General features: G+C 40.4%; 1 protein-coding gene across 1 annotated transcript in view; it reads left to right on the top strand.

Annotated features, from left to right (window-relative positions):
• The window catches only part of PKP2 (plakophilin 2), a 117599-nt gene that overhangs the window by 52376 nt on the left and 39082 nt on the right, over positions 1-26141 (top strand). Inside the window, exons 5-6 of the mRNA XM_017886048.1 lie at positions 709-916; positions 11345-11522. Coding sequence (XP_017741537.1) covers positions 709-916; positions 11345-11522 — 386 coding nt within the window. The remainder of the gene's footprint in view (positions 1-708; positions 917-11344; positions 11523-26141) is intronic.

Raw genomic sequence — 26141 nt, forward strand, 5'->3', positions numbered from 1 at the left:
GACCTCGTGATCCGCCCGTCTCGGCCTCCCAAAGTGCTGGGATTACAGGCTTGAGCCACCGCGCCCGGCCAGCATGCGCTTTCTTACGTATTTGGAGAGAAGGAATATTTTTTAAATAACACGTTTAAAACTGTAAAATTATTTTATCTGCTTAAAATGCTTGCATAAGTTTTATAAGTCTTAAAATACTCAGTGCAAGTGAGTATAAGAATTTAGGGTTAGTTTGCATTACTACTGAGGTTGACATAGTAAATGCATTTTTACTTCTGTTAATGAAAGTGATGCTATTCATTTTATATGGACTATGAAGTTTTGTCTTAGGAAAAAACATACGTAATTCTGGATTCTTTAATAAAACTTCCCTTACTGCCTAGATTCCCAATTCTCTTCATTTTTATTATGCTCCAAGCTTTTATCACTTAACTTTGTTTAACTAGTACCTATGTACCCTTTATCACTTAATCTTCCCCTTCAATTATTTCATAGGTTTCAGTCTTAACTTCCCGAATTTACTGTAAGTTCCTTGATGACAGATAACTGCCTTATAGCCGGGGTATATTCTACAAGAGTCTCGGTTGTGCTACACATAGTTGTTGATGAAGAAAGGTTCTAATCAGCGTCAATAAACTTCATCTGTTTGTATTACATTGGATGTCTTGATGCCACATCAAAATTAATATTAGAAATGTGCATCTATTTCTTCCCCAGGTTAATCAGCTTCGTGGCATCCCCAAGCTTCTGCAGCTCCTAAAAGTTCAGAATGAAGACGTTCAGCGAGCTGTGTGTGGGGCCTTGAGAAACTTAGTGTTCGAAGACAATGACAACAAATTGGAGGTGGCTGAACTAAATGGGATACCTCGGCTGCTCCAGGTGCTGAAGCAAACCAGAGACTTGGAGACTAAAAAACAAATAACAGGTAGAGTTTACTGAACATTGTAGAACGTAACACATTTGCACCCCAGCCAGATGCCTTACGTCATCTCTTTTTCTTAAGTTTCCTGGAGCAAATGATTGATGGGCTCATTGTTATGCTAGAGATGGCTTTAAAGGAACATTGTTACCTGCTGGCTTAGACTCCAGACCTTTTTTTTTTTTTTTTTAAAGACAGAATCTTGCTCTATTACCCAGGCTGTAGTGCAGTGGCACAATCTTGGCTCACTGCAACCTCCGCCTCTGGGGTTCAAGCAATTCTGCCTCAGCCTCCCTAGTAGCTGGGATTACATGCATGTGCTACCACACCCAGCTAATTTTTGTATTTTTAGTAGAGACCATGTTTCAACTAAAGTTTGGTTTCACCATGTTGGCCAGGCTGGTCTCGAACTCCTGACCTCGTGATCCACCCGCCTAGGCCTCCCAAAGTGCTGGGATTACAGGCATGAGCCATGAGCCACTGCGCCCAGCCCGAATTCCTTTTTTCTGAAGGGGAAAATGTTCTGCGGCTTTTGCTTGATATTCTTAATTAGAAACTCTATGCACCTTTGACTAAATGTCTTTAAAACAACTTGACAAGACTCACTGCAATAAAAATTCTACTTAAATTCACTAACAGCCCACTTTGTAGTTTGAGAACGTGTGGGGTTTCACTGTTATCCCAGGTGTCCCAACCCTTCTAAAGAAAACTGACAAGAACCACACTCAGTTGTTTGTATTATTTGCTCAACAACCGGCTTGCTGGAGCTATAGAAAAAAAAATGAAATGGAGAGTCACATAGTTTTCCCATGTGGAGAATCAATTTAATCAAATTAATCAAATATTAGAAACTGTTTTTTCCAGTCTTTCCATTACCTGGGCTCCTCTCAGTACCACCTCCTTAGCTCACTGCAACCTTAAAGAAAGAAGAGTGACTGGATATGTTTGTTTTTTTAATTGTCTACTTCACATTTTTGTTCAAATACTGATTTGAGCAAATGTCTCCTTTTTATGCAATGAATTGGAGAGATGGACTAATCAGATAGAATTAAAACAGCAGTGTTGGTAATATGTCCTCTAAGCATGAAGAGAAGGGGCTAGTTTCATTTAAATGAACAGTCATATGATAAAAGAGAAAATGATTTATTGATGTTCCAGAATAATCACTCTCCCTGCCATCACCATCAGCTCTCCACTTGTGCTCCCTGCACACAGTACAAAGAGTGAAGGAGGGGCTAGGTGCAGTAGCTCATGCCTGTGTTCCCAGCATTTTGGGAGGCTAAGGCAGGGAGATTGCTTGAACCCAGGAGTTCAAGATCAGCCTGGGCAACACAGTGGGACCCCATCTGTACGAAAAATAAGGAATTAGCCGGGCGTGGTAGTGGTGTGTGCCTGTAGTCTCAGCTACTCGGGAGGCTGAGGTGGGAGGATTGCTTGAGCCCAGGAGGTTGAGGTTGGTACAGTGAGCCATGATTGCACCACTGTACTCCAGCCTGGGCAACAGAGTGAGACCTTATCTCAAAAGAATTAAAAAAGATTGCAGGAGGCATAACTGAGTGCAATCATCAGTAAATTTTTATTAAATATCTTCAGTGTCTCAGAGATGTACATACATTTTCTAATTTATCACAAAAACCTTGGGTTTCTAGATATTATCAGGTGTTATATGTCAGTTTTACAGATAAGGAAACAAATGCTCAAAGAATATATATCATAGAAGAGGTTTTTTAAAAATTAATTATGTATAATAGTTGACAGTGTTCTGGTAAATACTTTTAAAGGAAGTACTCCACAAATACTGTTTTAAATTGAATAGAATATATTTTGCTCTTCTACCTTCTTCATTTAGTTATACGATAGGTTTAATTTCTCTATAAAGACTTTGTCATTATCTCTACTCGCTTTGTATCTTAAAATATCACATTTTAAAAAAATTCAACATTCATGTTAGATTTGGGGTTACATGTGCAAGTGTGTCACATGGGTATATTGTGTGGTGCTGAGGTTTGGGGTACGAATGGTCCTGTCATCCAGGTACTCAGTGTAGTACCCAATAGATAGTTTTTCAGCCCTTGCCCCCATCCTTTCCTCCCTCTTTTAGTCATCTTTATGTCCATGTATACCCAATGTTTAGCTCCCATTTGTAAGTGAGAATATGTGGTATTTGATTTTTTGTTTTTGCATTAATTTGCTTAGGATAATGACCTCTAGCTGTATACATATTGCTAAATATCACATTTTAAATTCTGATGTGTTTTAATTTTATAGAACTATGTGAGGTACCATGCTACTCTCTCTACTCTCTCTTTTTTTTTTTCTTGAGATGGAGTCTTGCTTTGTTGCCCAGGCTGGAGTGCAGTGGCATGATCTCAGCTCACTGCAACCTCCGCCTCCGGTGTTCAAGCAATTCTCCCTGCCTCAGTCTCCCAAGTAGCTGGGGTTACAGGCACCCAACACCACGCCCAGCTAATTTTTTGTATTTTTAGTAGAGACAGGGTTTCGCCGTGTTGGTCAGGCTGGTCTCGAGCTTCTGACCTCAGGCAATCCACCTGCCTCTGCCTCCCAAAGTGCTGGGATTACAGGCGTGACCCACCGCGCCCGGCTGGTACTGTGCTACCCTCTTGCCAGCATTCTGTCATGTCCCATGAGGGATTTCTTTTCATATCCATGATTTGTAGTAAAATGCCTGTAGAAATTAAAAGTGATTCCATTCATTTAACCAACATTTACAGAGCAGCTTTCAGAGGTCGGGCACTGAGAATCACAGCCCTAGGGAGGGTGTGGATTTGGGTTGTTTTTGTTTTTGTTTTTTTAAAGGATGGGGATCTCACTGTGCTGCCTAGGCGGGTCTGCTGGACTCATGAGATCCTCCTGCCTCAGTCTCCTGAGTAACTGGGACTACAGGGACACGCCACTGCACCCACATTGGATTTTGTTTCTCCATCTACTAGTTTTATAGCCCCTGGAAAAGTTCATTACTTACCTCCGTTCATATAGAGCAGAGGTAAGCAAACATTTTCTGTAAAGGGTAAGACAGTGAACATTTTAACCTTTGTAGGTCTTACAGATTCAGTAGCAATTCTCAATTTTGTTGTAATGCAAAAGCAGCAATAGATAGCATTTCGTGAAGGGGTTATGTTTCATTGTGAACCTTAAAAGAGGAATAGGCTTTGGATTGGTGTTTTGAAGGAGGATGAAAATTATTCCTGGCAAAGTGAGCATCACTAGCAAGGCAAAGAGGCAGAAAGAAGCTAGCTGCCAGTCATTTAGAGCAAACATGAAAAAATAGCGTGATTTGGAGTTAGGGTGCCTGGTAGTTAGAAAGCTTGGGAAGTGTGTGTGTGCTTGCATGTGTTGAGGGAACAAGCCGTTGAAGCACGGTTCCTCTTCTCCTGCATAGGCAATAGGAGACTAACGTCAGAGAATATTCTGTGATGTTGATTCCATATGAAACCATTCAGGCATCATTAGATCATCTGTAGAGTTGATAAATGGAAGTTGATTGTACAGCACCCAGGATTTCTAGTACAAGCCAAACATCCCTACTGGAGGGTGTTCATTACATGCTAATTGAACCGAACAGACATTTGAACATTTGATACAAATCCTTCTAAATTACTGCCTGTGGCTCTACTAATAGAAGAGCTAAATAAGGGCTTTCTGGGCCTCAGAAATAAATTGTTAACCTAATATAGACATGTTTATATCTTTGTTTAGAAACACAAAGTAAGTATATATGTGAATCTTACTGGTCTATTTCTTAGACCTTTTTTTTTTTTTCTGAACCTCTATTATGTGTTGGTCACTAAGCTAGGGCTTTCTATTTTTTTTATCCAGTTTCTCCTGACAACTCCATAAGAGATGGAAGCATAATTGGTGATTTACATATGATCAGTATGAGACTCAGAGGGGTTTATTGCCCAAGGTTGTATAAATAGTAAAGTACAAAACCCAGGTTTGAACCTAGTTGTATCTGAGTGTTTTGCTGTTATCCCACCTACTTTTGAGGCACGTGATGACTTCATTTCTATAGTCTTTGAGACTCTCATCAGAGAGCTCTTCCTCGCTCCTGTTTGACCCTTCCTCTCTATTCTTTTTTTTTTTTATCTTGAGAAGGAGTTTCACTCTTGTTACCCAGGCTGGAGTGCAATGGCGCGATCTCGGCTCACCACAACCTCTGCCTCCCAGGTTCAAGCAATTCTCCTGCCTCAGCCTCCCGAGTAGCTGGGATTACAGGCATGCGCCACCATGCCCAGCTAATTTTGTATTTTTAATAGAGACGGGGTTTCTCCATGTTGGTCAGGCTGGTCTCGAACTTCCTGACCTCAGGTGATCCGCTGGCCTCGGCCTTCCAAAGTGCTGGGATTACAGGCGTGAGCTACCGCGCCCGACCCCCTCTCTTCTTGTCTCTGCCTTGGTTCAAGCTGTCTTCATCTCTCGCTCTACTCCCGCAGTAATATCCTCTTACCTGGCCGCTGGGATTCAGTATTGCACATTGCCAGACTGTCCTCCATTCTGCTTCTAGTGTTGTCTTTCTAATAAACATACTGTCCCACTGTGCTCCCTGCTTCCCGTGAGATGAAGCCCATACTCTGTAGTATCCCACACAAAGGTGTTATGATATGAGCCTGATGATCATTGGCAGCAGGGTCTCCTCTCATCTTCTTCCAGCCTAGGTTCTGAAATCCTAAAGAACCTGCTGGTCTGCTCTATGCCTGTTTTCTGTCTTGGTGTCTGTCTCTGCTGCTGTCTTAGAGTGGAATCCTTTTGCACTTAGACTGCCTGGAGAACCCGCTCATCCTTCAATAGTTGGCTCAACTTCACTTCTCTGAAGCGTTTCAAATGCCGTCTTTCCATACTTTACTCTCAGTTCCTTCCCGACTTTCAGCAGAATTTTGAAGAAAGGGGCGTCTCTGAGCCGCATTTGCATCCTTTAATATTAGGTTACCACTTCTGCCAAATTCTGTATTTAGTTGCAGAATGAGCCGTGGTGCTCATGTTAGTTTCTCAACAACTGTATGTCTGACCAAATGTGAAAAAGAGTCTTCTGGCCTGGAAATACCTAGAATACATACCAGTAAGAGAGTCAGGTGTGTTTTAAGATAAGACCTTCATTTTTCTAGCCAAAATATACAAAATGAACCATCTGTTTCTACGCATGCATAAGAAGTTTAGCATCACTGGGAACGAATCTGAACTCACTGACTTTCCTGACATTTCCAGCAGTAGCCTAGGATCTTCTCTTCTAATGAAAGAACTTTAGGATCAAAGACACCCCCACTCCCCCCAACCCCGGTGAGATTGTTCTTTCTCCCTTACTGAGTGAGTGTGGTAGTGTTCCCGTAATTGAAATGAGAACGGCACATCTTAGTCTCAGAAGTTCATCTTCAAGGTCACTGAGTAGTGAGCATTGGCTGGAGTGAGCAGGGATATACCTTGGATTAAAACGGACAAGTCATGGTAAGAGTGCAGCGGGGGTTCTTATCCCTCTCTCATTACATATGAGTCAGAGGTGATGGTCAGTGAAATGTGCTAAAACTGCGTATTAATCTCTGCATGTTTTGTAGAAGTACTTAATTGGATTGCTGTATTTTAATAAAATACTCAAAATGTTTTGCTATAAAATATTATGCACTTTCTTTAAGTAATTGTATATTATTTTATTCTGCATTCATAATGTATAACAAAGTACCCTGGGTTTATATATAACCTGAAATACATGACCTTTTTAATAATCTGATATTCCAGGTAAGTTTTGCAAAATTTAGGTGAAAGGAGGGGTATGTCTATGTAAGAGAAATTGTAAAAAAAAAAAAAAAAAAAATAATCCTCCCACTCTTTGACCACTTTGAAAACACGGTTAAAAGAACCAGTTTTCTTTCTTTTCCTTGTCCGAGCAGTCATTGTCATCATCTTTTCCTCCTCATTCTTTTTCAGTGAAGATAGGGATTTATTTAATCAGAAAATTTGGAAGTTTTGCTGCCTAAGTGTTAAAGCAGATTTGTTAAATTACTATATTTTCTGTCCTAGAGGTCATTATTATTTATTTATTTATTTATTTATTTATTTATTTATCTATCTATCTATCTATTTATCTATTTATCTTGAGATGGAGTCTCACTGTGTCACCTAGGCCAGAGTGCAGTGGCGCTATCTTGGCTCACTGCAAGGTCCGCCTCCCTGGTTCACACCATTCTCCTGCCTCAGCCTCAGAGTAGCTGGGACTACAGGCACCCGCCACCACGCCCAGCTAATTTTTTTTTTGTATTTTTAGTAGAGACAGGGTTTCACCATGTTAGCCATGATGGTCTGGATCTCCTGACCACATGATCCACCCGCCTCGGCCTCCCAAAGTGCTGGGATTATAGGCGTGAGCCACCGTGCCCGGCTGAGGCCATTATTATTAAACCTGAGTTGTAATATCTACGATCCCTTTACTGGTTAGCTATTTTTTGCAAACATCACAGTTGGCAATAAATTTCTGGATAATAGGAGTTATCATTGTCTCTTATAATTGATAATTATTCTAATTATATCCCTTAACAGTGTCCAGATCCCTTTCTTTTTGGCTAGAATGAGAGCCTCATGGTAGAAAATTACAGGCAGACAGACCATCTGCAACAAAGAACTATACTAGTAGACATTAAGACACTATGAATAAATTGACCAGAAGTTAAAGATGAGACACATGAAAACCCAAACCGTAAATATTATATTAGGTAGTCCGGAATCTGATCATCAAAGGGACATCTATTCAGAATCATCTAGTCCATTGGTTTCGTCATGCCCAAAACTGGAATCATTTTTTTAAAATATAAGTCCTGAACTCCATCCCGAGATTCTGGCTCAGCAAATTTGGGGCATGGCCCAAGACTGTGAGTCTGTTTTGTCACTGGGCTCATTTGGAAACCACTCATCTAGTCTAACACTTTAATTTCAGGGTGAAAGCCCTCATCTACTTTCTGATAAGGGATAAGCTAAGTTTTATTCCCTCCAGTGATAGAGCTGGGTCTTACAAGTAGTTCCTGTGTTTTCTTCAAAGCTGTCTTAGAAGTTTATACTTTCAGTGAGCCAAAATCTCCTTCTTTAGAATTTCCACTCATTGGTTCTGGTTTTGCCTCCTCTAGTGATACAAAATGATGTCTAGTTGTTTAAATTTGCATTTCTTTAGTTACTAGAGAACATGGGTTGCTGTGTAGTTTGGCTCCGAATATCAGTTGGTTTTGTGTTATGTACCTTCCCAATTTTTCTACTGGTGTTTCACTTTTTAGTGATTTATAAGAACTCTCTAATATTAAGAATGTTAACCTTTTATCTCATCTTGTACATATTTTCCCAGTTTGTAGTTGGTTACTCACTGATTTTGTTTGAGGGTGTGTGTGTATAAGCATATGTAATCCTGAATCTCTACTGAACATCTTAGTTCTTTCACAGCTTTCATGCCACCCAGAAATTTGACAGGCATGACATTTCTATGCAAAATCCTATATTAGAAATTCTAAAATTATACTGAAACTTCCGAAATTGTATACTTTTGTAGAAATAACGGAGCATGCCAAGCTCTAAAGGATATTGACGGTTGAAGGAAAATTCCACTCCCTTTGTTCCAATTAATCCTCTCTGGTTTTTATTGTAAGGTGTACTTTTCCTTTGAGTGTCCTGTGTGGTCCTTTTTGAAAGGAGGAAATGTCATTATGCTTCACGTTCTTAAGCTTCTGGCAGGCAGAAACTATTAATTTGTTTGCTTATTTAGAACTAAAGAAGCTTTTTTTCTTCTTCTTCTTCATTTCTCCCTTCTTTCTAACTTGCTTTTGTAGCTTAGTAACCAAAATTCAACCTCAGACTTGCCTTTAAATTGTTTTCAACCACCTTCTGAGTTTTATCCGTCCCTCTTCCAGGGCCTCTTAAGGAGAAGTGGGAGGAATGAAGTCATTGTGTTACAAAACCTGTGGCTGAGGGACACTGCTCCTTAACCCCAAATGCTAGTTTGATCAGGAAAAGACCTCCTCATAAGCCAGAAATCTAGTCCTCACAAGACACCAGACCCAGTGTCACTGTATCTAATGGAAGCTCTGTGTAGGCTCCAGGGGAAATCTGGTTACAGTTTCAAAAAGGAGCTACCTTTGCACAGCGGAAGCAAACTGTTTAAGCCCAAAAGACTGCATGAATTGGTTGGACCAAATATAAGTATGCTGAGTAATTACCAAGCTTTAACTATACAGACTGTTATTTCAGGGGAGATGATGATTGCCACAGAGTTCAGGCAAGTCTGCCACGTTTGCTGTGTTCATAAAGGAGCCTGCTCCGAGTACCTATGCTTCCTCTTTCCTTTGCACAGACCACAGTCAATTTAAGAAGTAGGAATTTTTGGCTGGGCGCGGTGGCTAACGCCTGTAATCCCAGAACTTTGGGAGGCCGAGGCGGGTGGATCATGAGGTCAGGAGTTCGAGACCAGCCTGACCAACATGGTGAGACCCCTGTCTCTACTAAAAATACAAAAAAATTAGCAGGGTGTGGTGATGTGCACCTGTAATCCCAGCTACTCAGGAGGCTGAGGCAGGAGAATCACTTGAACCCAGGAGGCGGAGATTGCAGTGAGCCGAGATTGCACCACTGCACTGCAGCCTAGGCGACAGAGTGAGACTCTGTCTCAAAAAAAAAAAGTAGGAATTGCTGGGCCAGGCACAGTGGCTCACGCCTGTAATCCCAGCACTTTGGGAGGCCGAGGTGGGCAGATCACCAGGTTAGGTTCGAGACCAGCCTGGCCAACATGGTGAAACCCCGTCTCTACTGAGAATACAAAAATTAGCCAGGCATTGTGGTGCCTGCCTATAATCCCAGCTACTCGGGAAGCTGAGGAAGGAGAATGTCTCGAACTTGGGAGGCAGAGGTTGCAGTAGCCGAGTGTAACCACCGCACTCCAGCCTAGGCAACAAAGTAGTACTCCGTCTCAAGGGAAAAAAAAGAAGTAGGAATTGTTGCCTGGGCAACGAGAAGGATAGGGTAGAAAGGGAAGAGTCATCCCTTCTCTTTCTGCCCCTTCTTCTCCTTTTCCTGGGCATTAGTGAGTTAGGGTAACCTATTGCGGCATGAAAGATGATGAGGCGGGCCAGGCAATGGCTCATGACTGTAATCCCAGCACTTTGGGAGATTAAGGCAGCAGATCATTTGAGGTCAGGAGTTTGAGACCAGCCTGGCCAACATGGTGGAACCCGTCTCTACTAAAAATACAAAAATTAGTCAGGCGTGGTGGAGGGTGCCTGTAATTCCAGCTACTTGGGAGGCTGAGGCAGGAGCATCACTTGAACCTGGGAGGCGGAGATTGCAATGAACCTAGATCAAGCCGCCACTGCACTCCAGCATGGGCAATAGAGTGAGACCCAGTCTCAAAAAAAAAAAAAAAAAAAAAAAAGATGACGAGGCAACTCTACACCTGCTGGGAGTCCCTGGAATAGCAAGCAGTCGGTGTACCATCTTCCTTCCACTGAATCTGAAAGATTCAAGCTCCAAATTTAAAAAAAAAAAAATTGTAAATATAGATACCACTTTCTGTTTTCTCTCAGTACCCAGCCTCAGTCTCTATGTCACAGTGTATACCTTAGAAATTACAACATGCTATTATCTCAGTTTCTTCCAGATTAGCCTATATGGTCTTTCTCTTTAATATGGGGGATTCAAGAGGAAAGAGAAAATTTAATGAGTAAAGAGGGTACTAATCTTTGACCATGCAAGTTGGCAGATAGGGAAGATCCTCTTGTCTCTCCTTCACTGCCAAACTATAAAACTATACATGAGGTAGCCAGAATAAATAGCTGGAGGGTGTGATTCTGTGATTGGGTAGTAGTCAATAACATTAATTGGTGATGTTGATCAGCTTCCTGTTGACAGGCATGGAGAAAGGCTTTCTGCAGACCCTCCCTGCTCTTACTGGGAGGCACAATGTCAGGTGAAACTTACAGTTAGTGGGGAAGGAGGCAGGGAAGCTATTTTCCCATGTGTATCTAAGGGAGAAAAAAATACAACTTTTTAAAAATGTTGAAGTTTTAGTTATGATAGGACCGTTTTAAGCCTCCCTGTTGGTGAGCCCAGACTTTATTATCTCAGTCAGGTCAGCTTTGTGGTAGGGCCCTTTAAGAGAAACAGCAATAAATGCTTAAGTATGTGTGGCTTTTATTTATCTATCTGATGAGTTTAAACCTGCACAGTTTGTAGCCTAAGCCGTATATTTATTGTTCACGTGGGTCAGCCTCCATCACCATCTAATGAGTTCTAATTGGGTTCTTCCATTTGGGAAAGGGGCTGCCCGCCCCACCCCACCCCCAAATTTTTTTGTGACTAGTCATAGCCCTGGAGTTGATGGCCTTCACTGAACTTGCCAGCAGTCATTTTGGTCCCACCCTGCACTGTTTTCATGTTAACTCTGTGCTTTTCTAGGTTTGCTGTGGAATTTGTCATCTAATGACAAACTCAAGAATCTCATGATAACAGAAGCATTGCTTACGCTGACCGAGAATATCATCATCCCCTTTTCTGGGTGGCCTGAAGGAGACTACCCAAAAGCAAATGGTTTGCTCGATTTTGACATATTCTACAATGTCACTGGATGCCTAAGGTAATGCTACCTGTACCCTGCCCTGATAGAAGATGTAATCAAAAATTAGGTCGCCCCAAGGAAGTCAGGATATATTATGCCTTTGGTTCTTTCTCTAGTTACACAGTTTGTTTGTTTGTTTGTTTAAAAAAAAAAAAATAGTCTCTCTCTGTTGCCCAGGCTGGAGTACAGTGATCTGCCTGCCTCACCCTCCCAAAGTGCTGGGATTACAGGCGTGAGCCACTGTGCCCGGCCTACACAGTTGATTTTTTAAGAGACTATTTGGATGGTAACTGAAGAAATTTATTATGATAATATGTTTATTTTATCTCCATAGTTAATCACACAGTAATACATATCAAATACCAATTTTGTGTAAAACATTATGTTAGCCACTGAAGGCTATCCAAAGATGAATAAGAAAACCCTTGGCTGGGTGCAGTGGCTTACACTTGAAATCCCAGCACTTTGGGAGGCTGAGACAGGAGGATCACTTGAGGTCAGGAGTTCAAGACCAGCCTGGGCAACATAGCAAGACCCTGTCTCCACAAAAAAATGAAAACAATTAGCTGGGCATGGTAGTATGCACATGTAGTCCCACCTACTTGGGAGGCTGGGACAGAGAATCTCTTGAGCACAGGAGGTTTGAGGTTCCAGTGAGCCCTGATTGCACCACTGCACTCCAGCCTGAGTGACAGAGCAAGACCCTGTCTCAAAACATACAAAACAAGAATATCTGTAAAGAATGTTTACTGGAGCAGGGGACACAGATAGAAGACAGCAGCAGTTCTCAAAGCTGGCCACAGGTCCAGCACCACCTGGAAGTTGTTAGAATTCTCAGGTCCCACCCCAGACCTCCTGAATCAGAAATGCTCAAGGTCAGGCCCAGCAGTCTAGTTTTAACAAGCCTCTAGGTGATTCTGACAGACACTGAAGTTTGCGAACTAAGATGTCAAAGGTGCAAGTGAAGCGCTGTGGGAATGCAGAACAAAGGATCATTCATGGCGTCTGGTGAGATCAGAAGGGCACTAGAGAAGAGGTGTCAAGTGAGCTGGGCCTTGCTGGACTATTTCGGTAGTCAGAAATTCTCTAAAGATAAAGGACCACATTCTTGAAAGGCGTAAGAAGTGCCTAAATGGCCTTTCTTGAATCCATCTTCTGTACTGCCCATTGAATCTGCTTTTCTAGTGCACTTTTGATCCATCGCTCACCTGCTTAAACACATTTCACGTCTTAAAGTTTCTCTCCGGCTCCCATTACCTTACCACATAAAACAGAGTTCTTAGTATGGCAGATGTATTAAGACTGTTTCCATTGAAAATGGTGGAGACCAAACTTAAACTCACTGAAACAAGTAGGAATTCATTGGCCCATGTGGCTGAGATATTGCAGGTCACTTGAGGAAGTGAAGGAAGTATACCAGGAACCATGGCCTTATTCCCTTTTTGGGACAGAATGCAGCATTCCTGGGACTCACTCTTTTTCTGTTTGTATCTCATCTCTTCTTGCTCTTCTTTTTTCCTAGTGGACTCATTTCCTGCAAATGTAAACAAGCCTTCTCTGCTTAATAACTTAATCATAGGCAGCTCTTGCTTAGCCACACACACAAAAAAGTGCACATCTTTCTTAAAATGAGTGTGCCAATCACAGGGAAAGCTTTTTCCTGGCCTGGCTTCAGAAAGGGGCACATCATTTGAGCCACTTTTGACCTGGATTGTCCAAGCCTGGATCAGATACCTGCTTTTATAGCAAGGACAGCAAGATCTATTACCATAAGAAAAGGGTGGAAGAACTTGCTGGGTGAACCAAACAAAAATGGAAGACATGTTGGCCCATGTCAGTATATACAGCCCTTTTCAGTCTATCCACAACCTTCATTACCACCTTTTTTCCCACAAATATACTTCATACCCACTGAAGTACTTGCTTTTCCTTAGATGTCATAGTACTTTCTTATCAAGACTTTATTTAATTGTATTTGCCTGGTAAACATTTTCTATTATCTGCCTATTGAATACTTAATCTCCTAATGATTTAAAACCAAAGATAAAGTTTATGTTTTCTATGAAACATTTTCCAGCTTCCCCAGCAAAAGCTAGTGCTTGTTCCCGAGGGTTCAAACGGGAGTTTGTAGGCAAGTCACCACCGTTACTGATTTTGTCACATAGCTGTATTATGATAGTTGTTTACATACCTTTTCTACTATTAATAGATTGTGAATGCCATAGAAGCTAAGCCTATGCATTTAAAAACCATCTTTAATGCCTAACACTTAGCAAAGTTTTCAGCATATAGTAAGTGAGCAAGGTATTTGAATAAAATGAATAAATGAATGAGTGAATAAATGCAAATACATGGTGAATTTGGTGAATGATCGAGTCTGATAAGAGTGTGGAGTTTGTGGTAGAAAGTAATCAAACAGAAATTGGAAACATAGGCTAAAGCCAGATAGTGGGGATCTTGAGGATCACATTAAGGAGTTAACTTTTTTTAAAATTTCCAACTCAGGAAGTACACGTACAGGTTTGTTACACAGGTACATTGCGTGATGCTGAGGTTTGGCCTTCTAATGTGCCCATCACTCAAATAGTGAACTTAGTACCCAATAGATGGATTTTCAACCCTTTTTCCTACTCGGTCCCTCCCTGCTTTTGAAATCCCCAATGTTTGTTGTTCCCATCTTTGTATCTATTTGTATCCAGTGTTTAGTTCCCATTTTTAAGTGAGAATATGTGATATTTGGTTTTCTGTTGCTGCATTAATTTGCTTAGAATAATGGCCTCCAGCTGCATCCATGTTGCTGCAAAGGACATGATTTCATTCTTTTTCATGGCTGTGTAGTATTCCATGGTATATGTGTACCACATTTTCCTTATCCAGTCCCCTATTGATAGGCATCTAGCCATGTCTTTGTTATTGTGAACTGCTGTGATGAACATGCGAGCGCATGTGCCTTTTCGGTAGAACAATTTATTTTCCTTTGTATATACACCCAGTAATGGGATTGCTGGATTGAATGGTAATTCTATTTTTAGTTCTTTGAGAAACAGGAGTTAATTTTTTTTCTTCTGTAGGCAAAATTAGCTAGTATGGAGGACAGAGATATGATAATTTTTGTGGGAAGAAGAAGAATGATAGTATCAACAGGAAAGGTGTATTGTGAAGGTAAAAATCTAAAGGCAACGATGCTAGTTACAAATCTCTTCCTGTAGTCTCCCCTTACGATTGATGAGTAGAAGGTATACATTGGTTGGTTGTAGCAATGCCCTGGTTGACACACAGTTTTCAGAACATATAGTGGCTGAATACACTCTAGTCGGAATAGCACCATTTTAAACAGTGTTTGCAAAACAGTCCAGAACACTTATTTGAATTTCACCTTCCAAAAGCAGAATATAGCCAACATCTGGGAAGTGAGTACCATAATATATACGTTTACTAAACTGTCCCTTCCGATTTCATCTGTATATCTCATTTATAATAATAATAGCTAACATTTATTGTTGTGATGTTCTAGAAACTGCTCTAAATGCCTTATGAGGTTTTTCTCAGTTTGTTCTCAGCAGCAGCCCCACAGGTAGGTTTTCCTCATTTTATAGATGAGGAAACAACCTCAAAGAGGTTGAGTGATTTTCCTAAAGTCATACGGCTAGCAGTAGACAGAGTGGAAATTCAAATGCGGGAAGCTTGTCTTCAAAGCCAAAGGTCTTAGTATGCTAGATACATTAGTATTTGTCACATGTCCACAGATTGTGCTTATGTGGATAAAGCCCCTGCCCTTCATAGTCTCGAGACATCACAGGGTCAGATATTGCCAATTTACAGGCATATTCAGTTGTCATTATGGGCATTGTATCAGCATTTCAATGTTGTTCTTTTTGAAGTTCTGTGCATGTAGAACTCTGCACTGCATTTCATATAATCAAAGAAGATACAAAGATGAAGCATATGAAATGGGACACCTTTCCAAGGTGGGAGATGGCATTATAGACGACTTCAGGGTAGATGTCATCACAATGAATAGAAAGGCCACCAGGAGAATATTCAGGATATGAGTCAGAATGTAAGAAAAGACCTCTATGGAACCTGCAGTCACATAGCATTGATTTCCAGGACATAGAGGGGTCTGCTAAGTAGTTGCTCATTTATGTCTCCAGCTCACTCTTAAAAAATTTTAAGACAGATGTTGACTGGTTCTAGTAAGAGTTAATCTTAGCTATATTTTTAAAAATCATGAATGTTACCGAATATCTTAATTGCCACAAATTGATTGGTGTTATTTTCTTCCTACATGTATTCAGAGCCGACAGTGAACTAAATTGAGTAGTATTTCGGGCATTGTGTTTGATTTAGATTACTATAGTAAATTCTTTCCGTCTATTTTGGAGAAAAACTTGTGCATACACCAGTGACTTTCTCCATTTACTAGACTTGACGTTGAGATCATTCTGGTCTGCACGTGGCAATGGTGCTGAGCAAATCTGCTCTGTAGGTAGAATGTTTGCTTCACTAACAAACTTGTGGCAGTGACTTCAGTTCTGCCCACCTGAAGCTTCTATAGTGAGGTCACTCCTCTAAGAGAACATGCATAACTTATCCTTCAAAAAAGACTAGCACTGTCAGGTCCACCGCCTTGGGGATGCATCAGATCATTTGTCTTTAGGATGAGCATGTGCCCACAACAGCATTTACCACAGGCATCGGTGCTTTCTTTAGGGCCCTTTGGAATTACATACTTTTCACCACTGAAGTCACTCACTGAAAGGTGATACAAATTTTGCAACAGGGATAACCATGTGCCCACGTAAAGTTTCCATTGTTTTTCTTAAGTCATACTACACTAGCTTAATGACTGGTAAAATCCAAGATAGGAGAGGAAAATAAATTGTACACTCCAGTGTGTTGGAGCCGGCAAGTGAGAGGGATTCTTGGCATTTCAGCATCATTCCGTGTTCAGTGACGCCGTGTTGGTAGCTTGAGACTAGCCGTGATGGGAGTATTTTACTAAGAAACTGGCAAACACAAGCCAGGCACAGTGGTGTGTGCCAGTAGTCCCAACAACTTGGGAGGCTGAGGCAGGAGGATTGCCTGAGCCCAGAGGTCCAGCCTGGGCAACATGGACCCATCTCTAAAAACAAAGAAAGAAAGAAATTGACAAACACTACAAGTCAGACGTCTCCCCCTACCACAGCCCCAGAAAGCTGGTTGTTAAACATTTATCAGCAAGCTGCTAGCATTGAATTTCCATTAGTTGATTACTTTAACATCACAACATAGGTAACTAAGGTATAGGCATATTTCTCCATAAACACTCCTTTTCAAAGAAGCAGCAATTCCTTTGTTTTCTTGGATGGTATAATGAAACTTCAGCATGTTTTCTTCTTCTTCTTTCTTTCTTTTTTCTTTTTTTTTCCTCTTTTCTTTTTTTCCTCTTTCTTTTCTTTCTTCAGTGGAGAAAAGCTGCTAAAATATCTCATTTTTTTTTTTCACAGCATCCTTTATTTACTTGGATAAGTATAACTTAGTTAAAATATGTATTGCAGTTATCAGATTGCTCTTCCAAATATTTCAAATTCCAAAATATTTATATAATAGGCTTAGAATTTTAAATTACCAAAAAAGTAGGCTGAGCACGGTGGCTCATGCCTGTAATCCCAGCATTTTGGGAGGCCGAGGCAGACTGATCAACAGGTCAGGAGTTCAAGAGCAGCCTGCCCAACATGGTGAAACCTCATCTCTACTAAAAATACAAAAAATTAGCTGGGCGTAGTGGTGGGCACCTGTAATCCCAGCTACTTGGGAGGCTGAGGTAGGAGAATCGCTTGAACCCAGGAGGTGGAGCTTGCAGTGAGCCAAAATCACGCCACTGCACTCCAGCCTGGGCCACAGAGAAAGACTCCACTTCAAAAAAAAAAAAAAAAGAAATGGCTGTCTTCTTTAATTCTATACCCCTCTAGACACACACACACCTATTGTGAGTCCTTTTTTTTTTAGTATGAATTTATACTGTGGCTCATCCTAGGGAATTGGTGTAACCTGACTATTAACTCTGTTTTCCACATCACTGATTGGAAAACCTCTGAACGTAGCATAAATAAAACCAATGGTTATTATCTGGGATAAGTCTGAAATTGCTGCCAAAGATTTACCATCATTTCTGCTTATTATTCTTGTAGCTTCTTTCCTCCTCTTTCTTTCCTTCTTTCTCCCCTCCTCCTCCCTCAGCTTCTCTCTTCTCTTAAAGGACAAGAACTGGAAACAATTTAGAGATAATAAATTAAAATGCCTCAGGGCTCAGGTAGGCACTTAAGTGGGCAGGTGTAAGACATGAGGAATGGGCTGGCTCTGTCAGACTAGAGAAGGGGAAAAACACTTGCCCTAAGAGCAGTGAGAGTCAAGTTCTGGAAAACACTTAGGTCAAAACCAAACACATCTAGGGAGCTTCTGTTAGTGGCCTCATTCTTCAGGGAAAGAAATTAAGTCCCCAAGACTCTTCCATGGTTACAGAACCAGCTATCAGAAATTTGAGAATGACAGCTAGTCCAGCCTTCTTGGGATTCTGCCACTGGTCTTCATTTATTCTCCCTCTTATCCAACGCTTTTGTTATTCCTGGAGTACTTGTTGAAGGCCTCCTCTATCCAAACCACTATTTAAATTTCTGAGATTTCAAAATGGAATGGGACCTATTTTTGCCCTGGAGGAACTCTGGGTTTAGTGGAGGAAAATGGCACCTGAAGAGATCATGACAATCCTTTTGGTAAGAGATTAAAGAGAGGAATGAATAAACTGTTATCAAAGCATTGAGTTGCTTCACTCACTTTGCCTTGGGAGTTGGGAATTTTTTCTGGAGAAAGTCAAACTGTTAAAGGATGAGTAAGTGTTTGAATGTCGATCTCAGTCTTCAGATCATCATTCTATCATTAGGTCGTCTCCAGCATTCTTAAATACTATAGTCATATTAAAAATGTGAATTCATAAAGCCCTAAAAAGTCATTTTCCTGAGTTACTGTATTTTGTTGACCATCTACTTATGAGAAAAGGCTTATAAAATTGCCACCTTAAGATAAAGATGCAGTCTGCTTTATGAAGGTCTACCCAGAATTTGTCAGTACACATTATAAAACATATTCTTTTTTTCTCAATGCATTTTATGCCTGTGTATGCTAATGAAAGACAAAAAGCAATTTGTAGTGCATTTCTCCTACAAATGACATAAAGTTCACTTTCTCCCACCTTTCGTCATATAGTAAATGTGTTTTGAATGTATAATATCCTTTTATATATTACATTTTATTACTTAAAATTATTTAAATTCTTAAAAGAAACTTTCATTGTCTCTTCCACTGGAAATCTAGCTGGAGTGGGGAGTTGTCAGAGGAAGCAAACTGTACCTTTAGAAAGAAAAACTGTAACTATCAATCTTGTTTCTAATTAGTCACAGAGTTAAGGGCAAGTTGTTTTGGAATATCAATACAAGCTACTCTCTGAAAATGAATGTCTCCTTGTACATTTTTAATATATTCAGTTACAACTGTCTTCTCCAGCACATACACACCAAAAAACCACATACTGAATATAATTTTTAATGTATATCTTGGTACCAAACTTTAGAAATTTACTGCATCTGCATTTTCATGATTATGCATTTTCTTTTCTTTCTTTCTTTTTTTTTTTTGGAGACAGTCTTGCTGTGTCACCTGGGCTGGAGTGCAATGGCACAATCTCAGCTCACTGCAACCTCTGCCTCCCAGGTTCAAGCGATTCTCCTGTCTCAGCCTCCCAAGTAGCTGGGACTACAAGCGCATGGCACCTCGTACAGCTAGTTTTTGTATTTTTAGTAGAGACGGGGTTTCACCATATTGGCCAGGCTGGTCTCAAACTCCTGACCTCGTGATCCGCCCGCCTCAGCCTCCCAAAGTACTGGGACTACAGGCATGAGCCAACGCGCCCAGCCTGTATGCATTTTCATTCTAGTTACCTTTGCTCATCCACATCTTATTCTGAATACTCATGACTTATTTGGTCTAGCCTTGTGCATAATCCCAGATAATTAAGAAGATAAGTAAATCAGGATCTAATTTTCTTGACTATCAAATAGCTATTGTTCTTTTTGTAAGATGTAGCCCCCAAAAGAGGCCAGAACTTACTATTGAAAATCACAATCTAAATGCATTTACTTCTGGAGAAGAATTTACCATAAAACTAGAAGAGTAATGCTAGATGAGACAGTGCAAACAAAATGGAAACTTGATGAAAGTATCTAGATAGTTCAGCCCTGAGACTGGCTTTCCCAGAAATAGAAAGACAATTGAATCATCAACTTCAGCCTCAGTTATTTGGCTGATTATTTAAACTTTTCATGTTTCATGTGTAAACATAAGCAATATGAAGTTCGTAAATAATGGAATTGGCAATATTTCTAATGTTACACTATCATAACTGGTCATAACCATATTTTCTGTTGGTTTCTTTAGATATACAAACAAGTACATGGTTTAATTAATTAAATTACTTTGTAAATTTATCTTTTTTTTTTTTTTGAGACAGTGTCTCACTCTGTCACCAGGCTGGAGTGCAGTGGCACAATCTTGGCTCACTGCAACTTCTGCCTCCCGGGTTCAAGTAATTCTCCTGCCTCAGCCTCCTGAGTAGCTGGGACTACAGGCATGTGCCACCATGCCCAGTCAATTTTTTATTTTTAGTAGAGATGGGGTTTCACCATGTTGGCCAGGTTGGTCTCGATCTTCTAACCTTGTGATCCGCCCACCTCAGCCTCCCAAAGTGCTGGGACTACAGGCATGAGTCACCGTGCCTGGCCAACTTTTTCTTTAAGTAAATTTAAAAGGAGGATGTGGTATTTAAATGGGTAAATAAGATCCTGATTTTTAAAAATGATTGTTTTATGAACTGAGCTTCAGGGTTTTAGGCCATTATTTTGAAATATCTCAACAATTCTTAAGTTATTAAAGCAAACAAATAAAATCAAAACAAAAATGACTATGCTTACCTGGTCAACTATGGTCTTCCTGAACCCAGTGTTTTTAAGAGTACATGTCTCACTGAAATCCTCAAGCAGCACATCTACAACCAACTGACGCCTTTACGAAGGTCCCTGTTCTTCAGACTAACATTTTCCGCTGTCCTATTTGTATCTTTACCAGATTGGCCCAGATTAAAAGTTGTACTTTACAGAAATTATGTAACACTTCTCTTTGCTAAAGAAACTCTTTATTCTTATCAATCAGTGCATAAATATTGACTGCCTGAAAATACATGAATAGGAACAATACAGAGGAAGAAAAATCAGGAAAGGAAACAAGAGATTAATTTTTACTCATTATATCAAGTGGACTGTTTTTGCTGGGCTTTCTTAATCAGTTAGCTTATGAGTTGAGTCTTGGGCAAAAAAAGAGAATTCACAAGAATGTCTTTATCAGAGACTTTTAATACCATCTTCATGTTTAAAGAAAAATATCTATATAGCTCAAATTGGTGTTTTATGAACTGTATTTTGTGACACTGAAAGTCTTTTTCCAAAAAATGTAAGATATCATCATAGTCAAAATGACTACTAAATTGTTTTATTCATTATTATAAAAGCGAGTGGGTTGATACATTGGGATAAAGCAACTGATGATTTTGTCACTATCCTGTGGTTAAAATCTGTGCCTGTCTTGAAGGTACAGACTATCTAAGCATCATATTATTTTACTCTAGGTCTTAAATATCTTTATTATTCCTAGTCTGACATTCCAGACATCTCCTTTATGTGTCAAGAATGCTTATTCAAGTTGCAGTAGCTCTTCGGTATATTTTTAAAATTACAGTTTGCTGTTTATAATTAATTTTAAATGGAATTTGGGATTCTGTCCTACATAACATATTCTAGCTAATTGAGAGGAAATTAATGTAGCCTGCCAGCCAGATGATTACTGGCTGAATTAACTATTCAGAATGCTTTTAGAAAACCTGAAAATGCAGGAAAGCAGAGCTAAAGGATTTTTTTTTTTTTTTTTTGAGATGGAGTCTCACTCTGTCACCCTGGCTGGAGTGAAGTAGCACTATCTCAGCTCACTGCAACCTCTGCCTCCTGGGTTCAAGCGATTCTCCTGCCTCAGCCTCCCAAGTAGCTGGGATTACAGGCATGTGCTACCACGCCCAGCTAATTTTTTATTTTTAATGGAGACGGGGGTTTCACCTTGTTGGCCAGGATGGTGTCGAACTCCTGACCTCAGGTGATCCACCCACCTCGGCCTCCCAAAGTGCTGGGATTACAGGCTGGGATTACAGGATTTTTAAGGTTAGATTTTCTCCTCTGCCACCTTCTAGTTTCATGGTATGAAATAAATGACAACATAGCTTTTGTTCCATTAATTTTGCTTGTCCCGAAAGGACCAAGATGTGTAGGTTGTAGGGCTTTGTCCTACCTCCCAATGTTGCTCTATTTGCAGAATGAACAGCTGACTTTGGCTGATGTTTGCTGATACCTTCAGGAAATAATGTTGACTTCAGAGTAACAGAGTAACAGACAAGCCTTCTTTTGGCATCGAGTTTTTCTTCCTCTTGCCAGTTCAAATGAGGCTTCCCTTTTGTCATGTGCAACCACAAGCTGACTGTGCTGCTTCTCTTAGTTAATCATAGACAAGGCCCAACTGTTTGATATGTATCAGGTGGGAGTTAAACAAAAGCCCAAGCCTAAATCTTAAATAACAAGAGGAAGAAGGATGCCTGCGTATCAGCTGATGTCTTGTCAAATACCTACTTAGTCTTGGAATAGACTCTAACCTTGCCTACCAAGTGTTTTTCTGACTGGTACCACTTAGGGTCTTACAATATGGTTTACATTACACAGTATTAGGAAGCCTATACTTCCTAATATAGTTGTTGGTGATGTGTGCATAATTTTTTAAAACCATTGAGGTGATCACTCAGAGAGTGCTGATTAGACCTTCAAGACTGGTCCCAGGCCAGGTGCGGTGGTTTACACCTATAATCCTAGCACTTTGGGAGGCCGAGGCAGGTGGATCACCTGAGGTCAGGAGTTTGAGAGTAGCCTGGCCAACATGGTGAAACCCTGTCTCTACTAAAAATACAAAAATTAGCTGGGCACAGTGGCACATGCTTATGATCCCAGCTACTCAGGAGGCTGAACTAATTGAACTTGGTGGCAGATGTTGTAGTGAGCCAAGATTTCACCACTGCACTTCAGCCTGGGCAACACAGCAAGACTCTGTCTCAAAAAAAAGACTGGTCCCACAGCCACCAGGCCTTGTATATGATACATGCACATAAAGTGTGTGTTTGTAAAAACCATACCCATTATCAAGTAGCAATAGTCCCATTTAAAAAACAAAATTTTGGCTGGGCACCATGGCTCACGTTTGTAATCCCAGCACTTTGGGAGGCCAAGGCAGAAGGATTCCTGGAAACCAGGAGTTTGAGACCAGCCTGGGCAACGCCATGAGACCCTGTCTCTACAAAAAATAAATTCACTGAGCATGATGACATGTGCCTATAGTCCCAGCTACTCAGGAGGCTGAGGTGGGAAGATCCCTACAGCCTAGGAGGTTAAGGCTGCAATGAGCTGTGATTGTGCCACCACACTCCAGCCTGGGCAACAGAGTGAGACTCTGTCTCAAAAAAATTTGAAAAAAAAAAAAAAAAAATTTCTGGGCCAGGCACAGTAGCTTACACCTGTAATCCCAGCACTTTGAGGGCCAGGTGGGAGGATCACATGAGGCCAAGAGTTTTAAGACCAGCCTGGGCAACATAGACTGTCTACAAAAATAAATTAGCTGGACTTGGCGGTGCATGCCTATAGTCGCAGCTACTCACATGGCTGAGGCAGGTGCACCCCTTGAGCCCGGGAGGTTGATGCTGCAGTGAGGCATGATCATGCCACTGCATTGTAGCCTGGACGATAGAGTGAGACTAACTCAAAAACAACAAAACAAAACAAAACAAAAATTCTGCCTCCTAAAGTTCCTAATTTTGTCTGGTGGTGAAGCGTCTTAAAAAGATGCACTCAGACGTTATTGTTCCCGGCCATTTCATGTCCTAGAAACTAACTGTAGCCTTTTACTTTAACCATCTCCTTCAGCTCGTTGTTTCCCCAGGCCAGCTTACCACACACTGTACACTGAGCTTGGATGTTCTGGGATTGTAACAAACTTCCTTTCAATGCTGGTCAATTAAGCATATTTGACAGTACCCCTGCACATAGCCACAGACAGACTAGCTTATATCCTACTTTATATGGAAGAGCCTGTAACAATCCTGTTAGAGCAGTTAATTCTGATTTTAAATGAGAATCACAGGTCAGAATTTCCCAGAATGAAATTCTAGGGCACCCTAATTTCAGGAATTTTGTGAAAATTACAGATCATGCTAGTTGTAAGTTGCCTACCATAATGTCTAGTGCAAACACTAAATTGCAGCTGTTTTTTTTTTCCATTTGTCACTGCCCATTCTTTGGTTTACCACATGAATCTAAGATTTAGTCACACTGTCATTAATCTCAACCATTAACATACCATTCTTCCTTTTAATTCTATCAAGGTCCAGGGTGTTGTGTTTTCTTTTCTCTTTTTCATTGTGACACTCAGGAATGTGTGAGATAAGAGGTCCTAGAGGGAGTGAAAAGTCACAGATTTGCTTTCTGATAAAACACCTGAATCCTCGTAAATATGTGAAGCTCTGTGACCATTTCAGAGACACACAGAGGTTCAGATTCTATTTCTTCCCCCATTACAAGTCACACTGCTGGAGAGATTCTTCCCAATATCAAGCACTGGCCACAAGTCAAGCTGGTGTCTTCCCATTTGGGACCAGTGAAGGTGAAGAACTCCAAATAATCCCTGCCTTTATGTGAAGAGTAGTTTGCCTCCTTCCTCACTCCCCGTCTCCTAAGGCTCTGGCCCCTTGCCTTCAACCCCTAGTCCAAGGAGCTGTTTTTAAATTTCAGTATATAACAGTTTACTGTTTTAGTTTTCCTAAAGGTACCCAGATATTTACTCAGACCTAGGCTTGATTATACCTGGGGAAATAAACCCATCGTTTAATCAAATGCAAATGACAGGCACTAAATGACACATTTTTAATATATTCTGTTGTTAACGTTAATAAGCACTTTTTATTGAGTAGCTGCCATGTTGGTATGATCATTCTCTTTTCATTTTCAATAAGGTCATTGTTTCAGTGTATCTCAGTTATAGTTTTAAGATATTTTTCTATTGAGCCACCATTGGGTAATGTATGGGAAACTAATCAATAAATAGTTCTTATGATTCAAGAGATACATTGTAAAAAAGATCAATTCTGCCTAAGGATAGCCATGTTAATTTTCTGATTCCCTCAAGCTTAAGTACTAGCTGTTAAAATATATATATATTTTAAGATGGACGTATCATTTTCTATAGTTATTGGTTATTTCAGGGTGGTACAATAACAAACTACTTTCTATCTAATGACTTCTATTCCTGGATGCAGTGGTATAAAATAATCTGCCCTTATCATTCATATTTCTGTGTAGTTGAGTAAGGTGGGAACTATTTTTGATATGCCGGAGCAATGGGGTTCCATGCACTTTCTGTCAGCAAAAGTATCGGCTGCCAGAAACCCCTGATAAGTCCCATTTCAAGCAAGTAGAGTCTGGATAATACCAAACAGCAAGACAACAGTTAGTACTTGTGAACTGGCAGTACTGCCAACTTGACTTACACTCTAACCCGAAATAAACACCCTGGAGTTAAACAAAGCTAAGTCATCCATCTGCAAGGTACGTAGTGGGCTTAGCCAGGAAGAAAGACCTTTTGATTTGTCAAAGCAATTTTAAACTACTGCCATTTATCCCAGCTAGAGGTTGAAAAGGCCAAGGGGAAGCTTTTAAACATATGATAACATCACGTAGTTGGGGACATATGGTATTTGCAGACTGAATGAATGCTAGATGGGGTTTGCTGTGTTCTGGGCCACCCTGGGTACAGAATAAAGAACAGCCCTCTTTTCCTGACTTTACCACTAATTTGTTGTCACTGGGAAAAGTAACGGAAACTCTTTTGGCTTCTAGTTTTTCATGTATAAAATAAGGAGACTGGAAAAGATGCTTTTTCAGTTTCTGTCAAGCTTCTGAAGCCCCATGATTCTTAAAGTGCTCACAAAGTAGATAGAGGATCTTGGTTGAAATGATCACTTCTTTGAAAAAAACTAAGTAAAAAATTGTTTTATTTCCAGCTTATGAACCCATTCATTTTTTTTTAATGAACAAACTGTCCAAGTTTTCAGGTACAGTAAAATTAATGAGGAAGTAGAAGGGTCAAATGAGAATCAATCACATAAGAGATTTTGTTAAAAGCTTTCATTATATCAATTCAGCAGCCATTAAATTGTTAGTATATTCTTAGTTTTAGGTATGTTAGTCTTATCTCCTCAACTGTCAGGTTGAATCATGAAATTGCCATTTTTGAGGGTTAAAACAGTCGGGTTTTGTCAGTTTCCAGAGTTCAACCTGTAGATGTGATCTCCCTGAAAGCAAGGTATAATATTGTGTATCTTCCTCTCATTCCCTTTAGTTCTTTTTTTTTTTTTTTTTTTTAAGACTATGAGTCTAGCTCTGTGGCCCAGGCTGGAGTGCAGTGGTG

Source organism: Rhinopithecus bieti, unplaced genomic scaffold (assembly GCF_001698545.2).
Source record: "Rhinopithecus bieti isolate Rb0 unplaced genomic scaffold, ASM169854v2 scaffold_72, whole genome shotgun sequence".
NCBI classification, from domain to species: domain Eukaryota; kingdom Metazoa; phylum Chordata; class Mammalia; order Primates; family Cercopithecidae; genus Rhinopithecus; species Rhinopithecus bieti.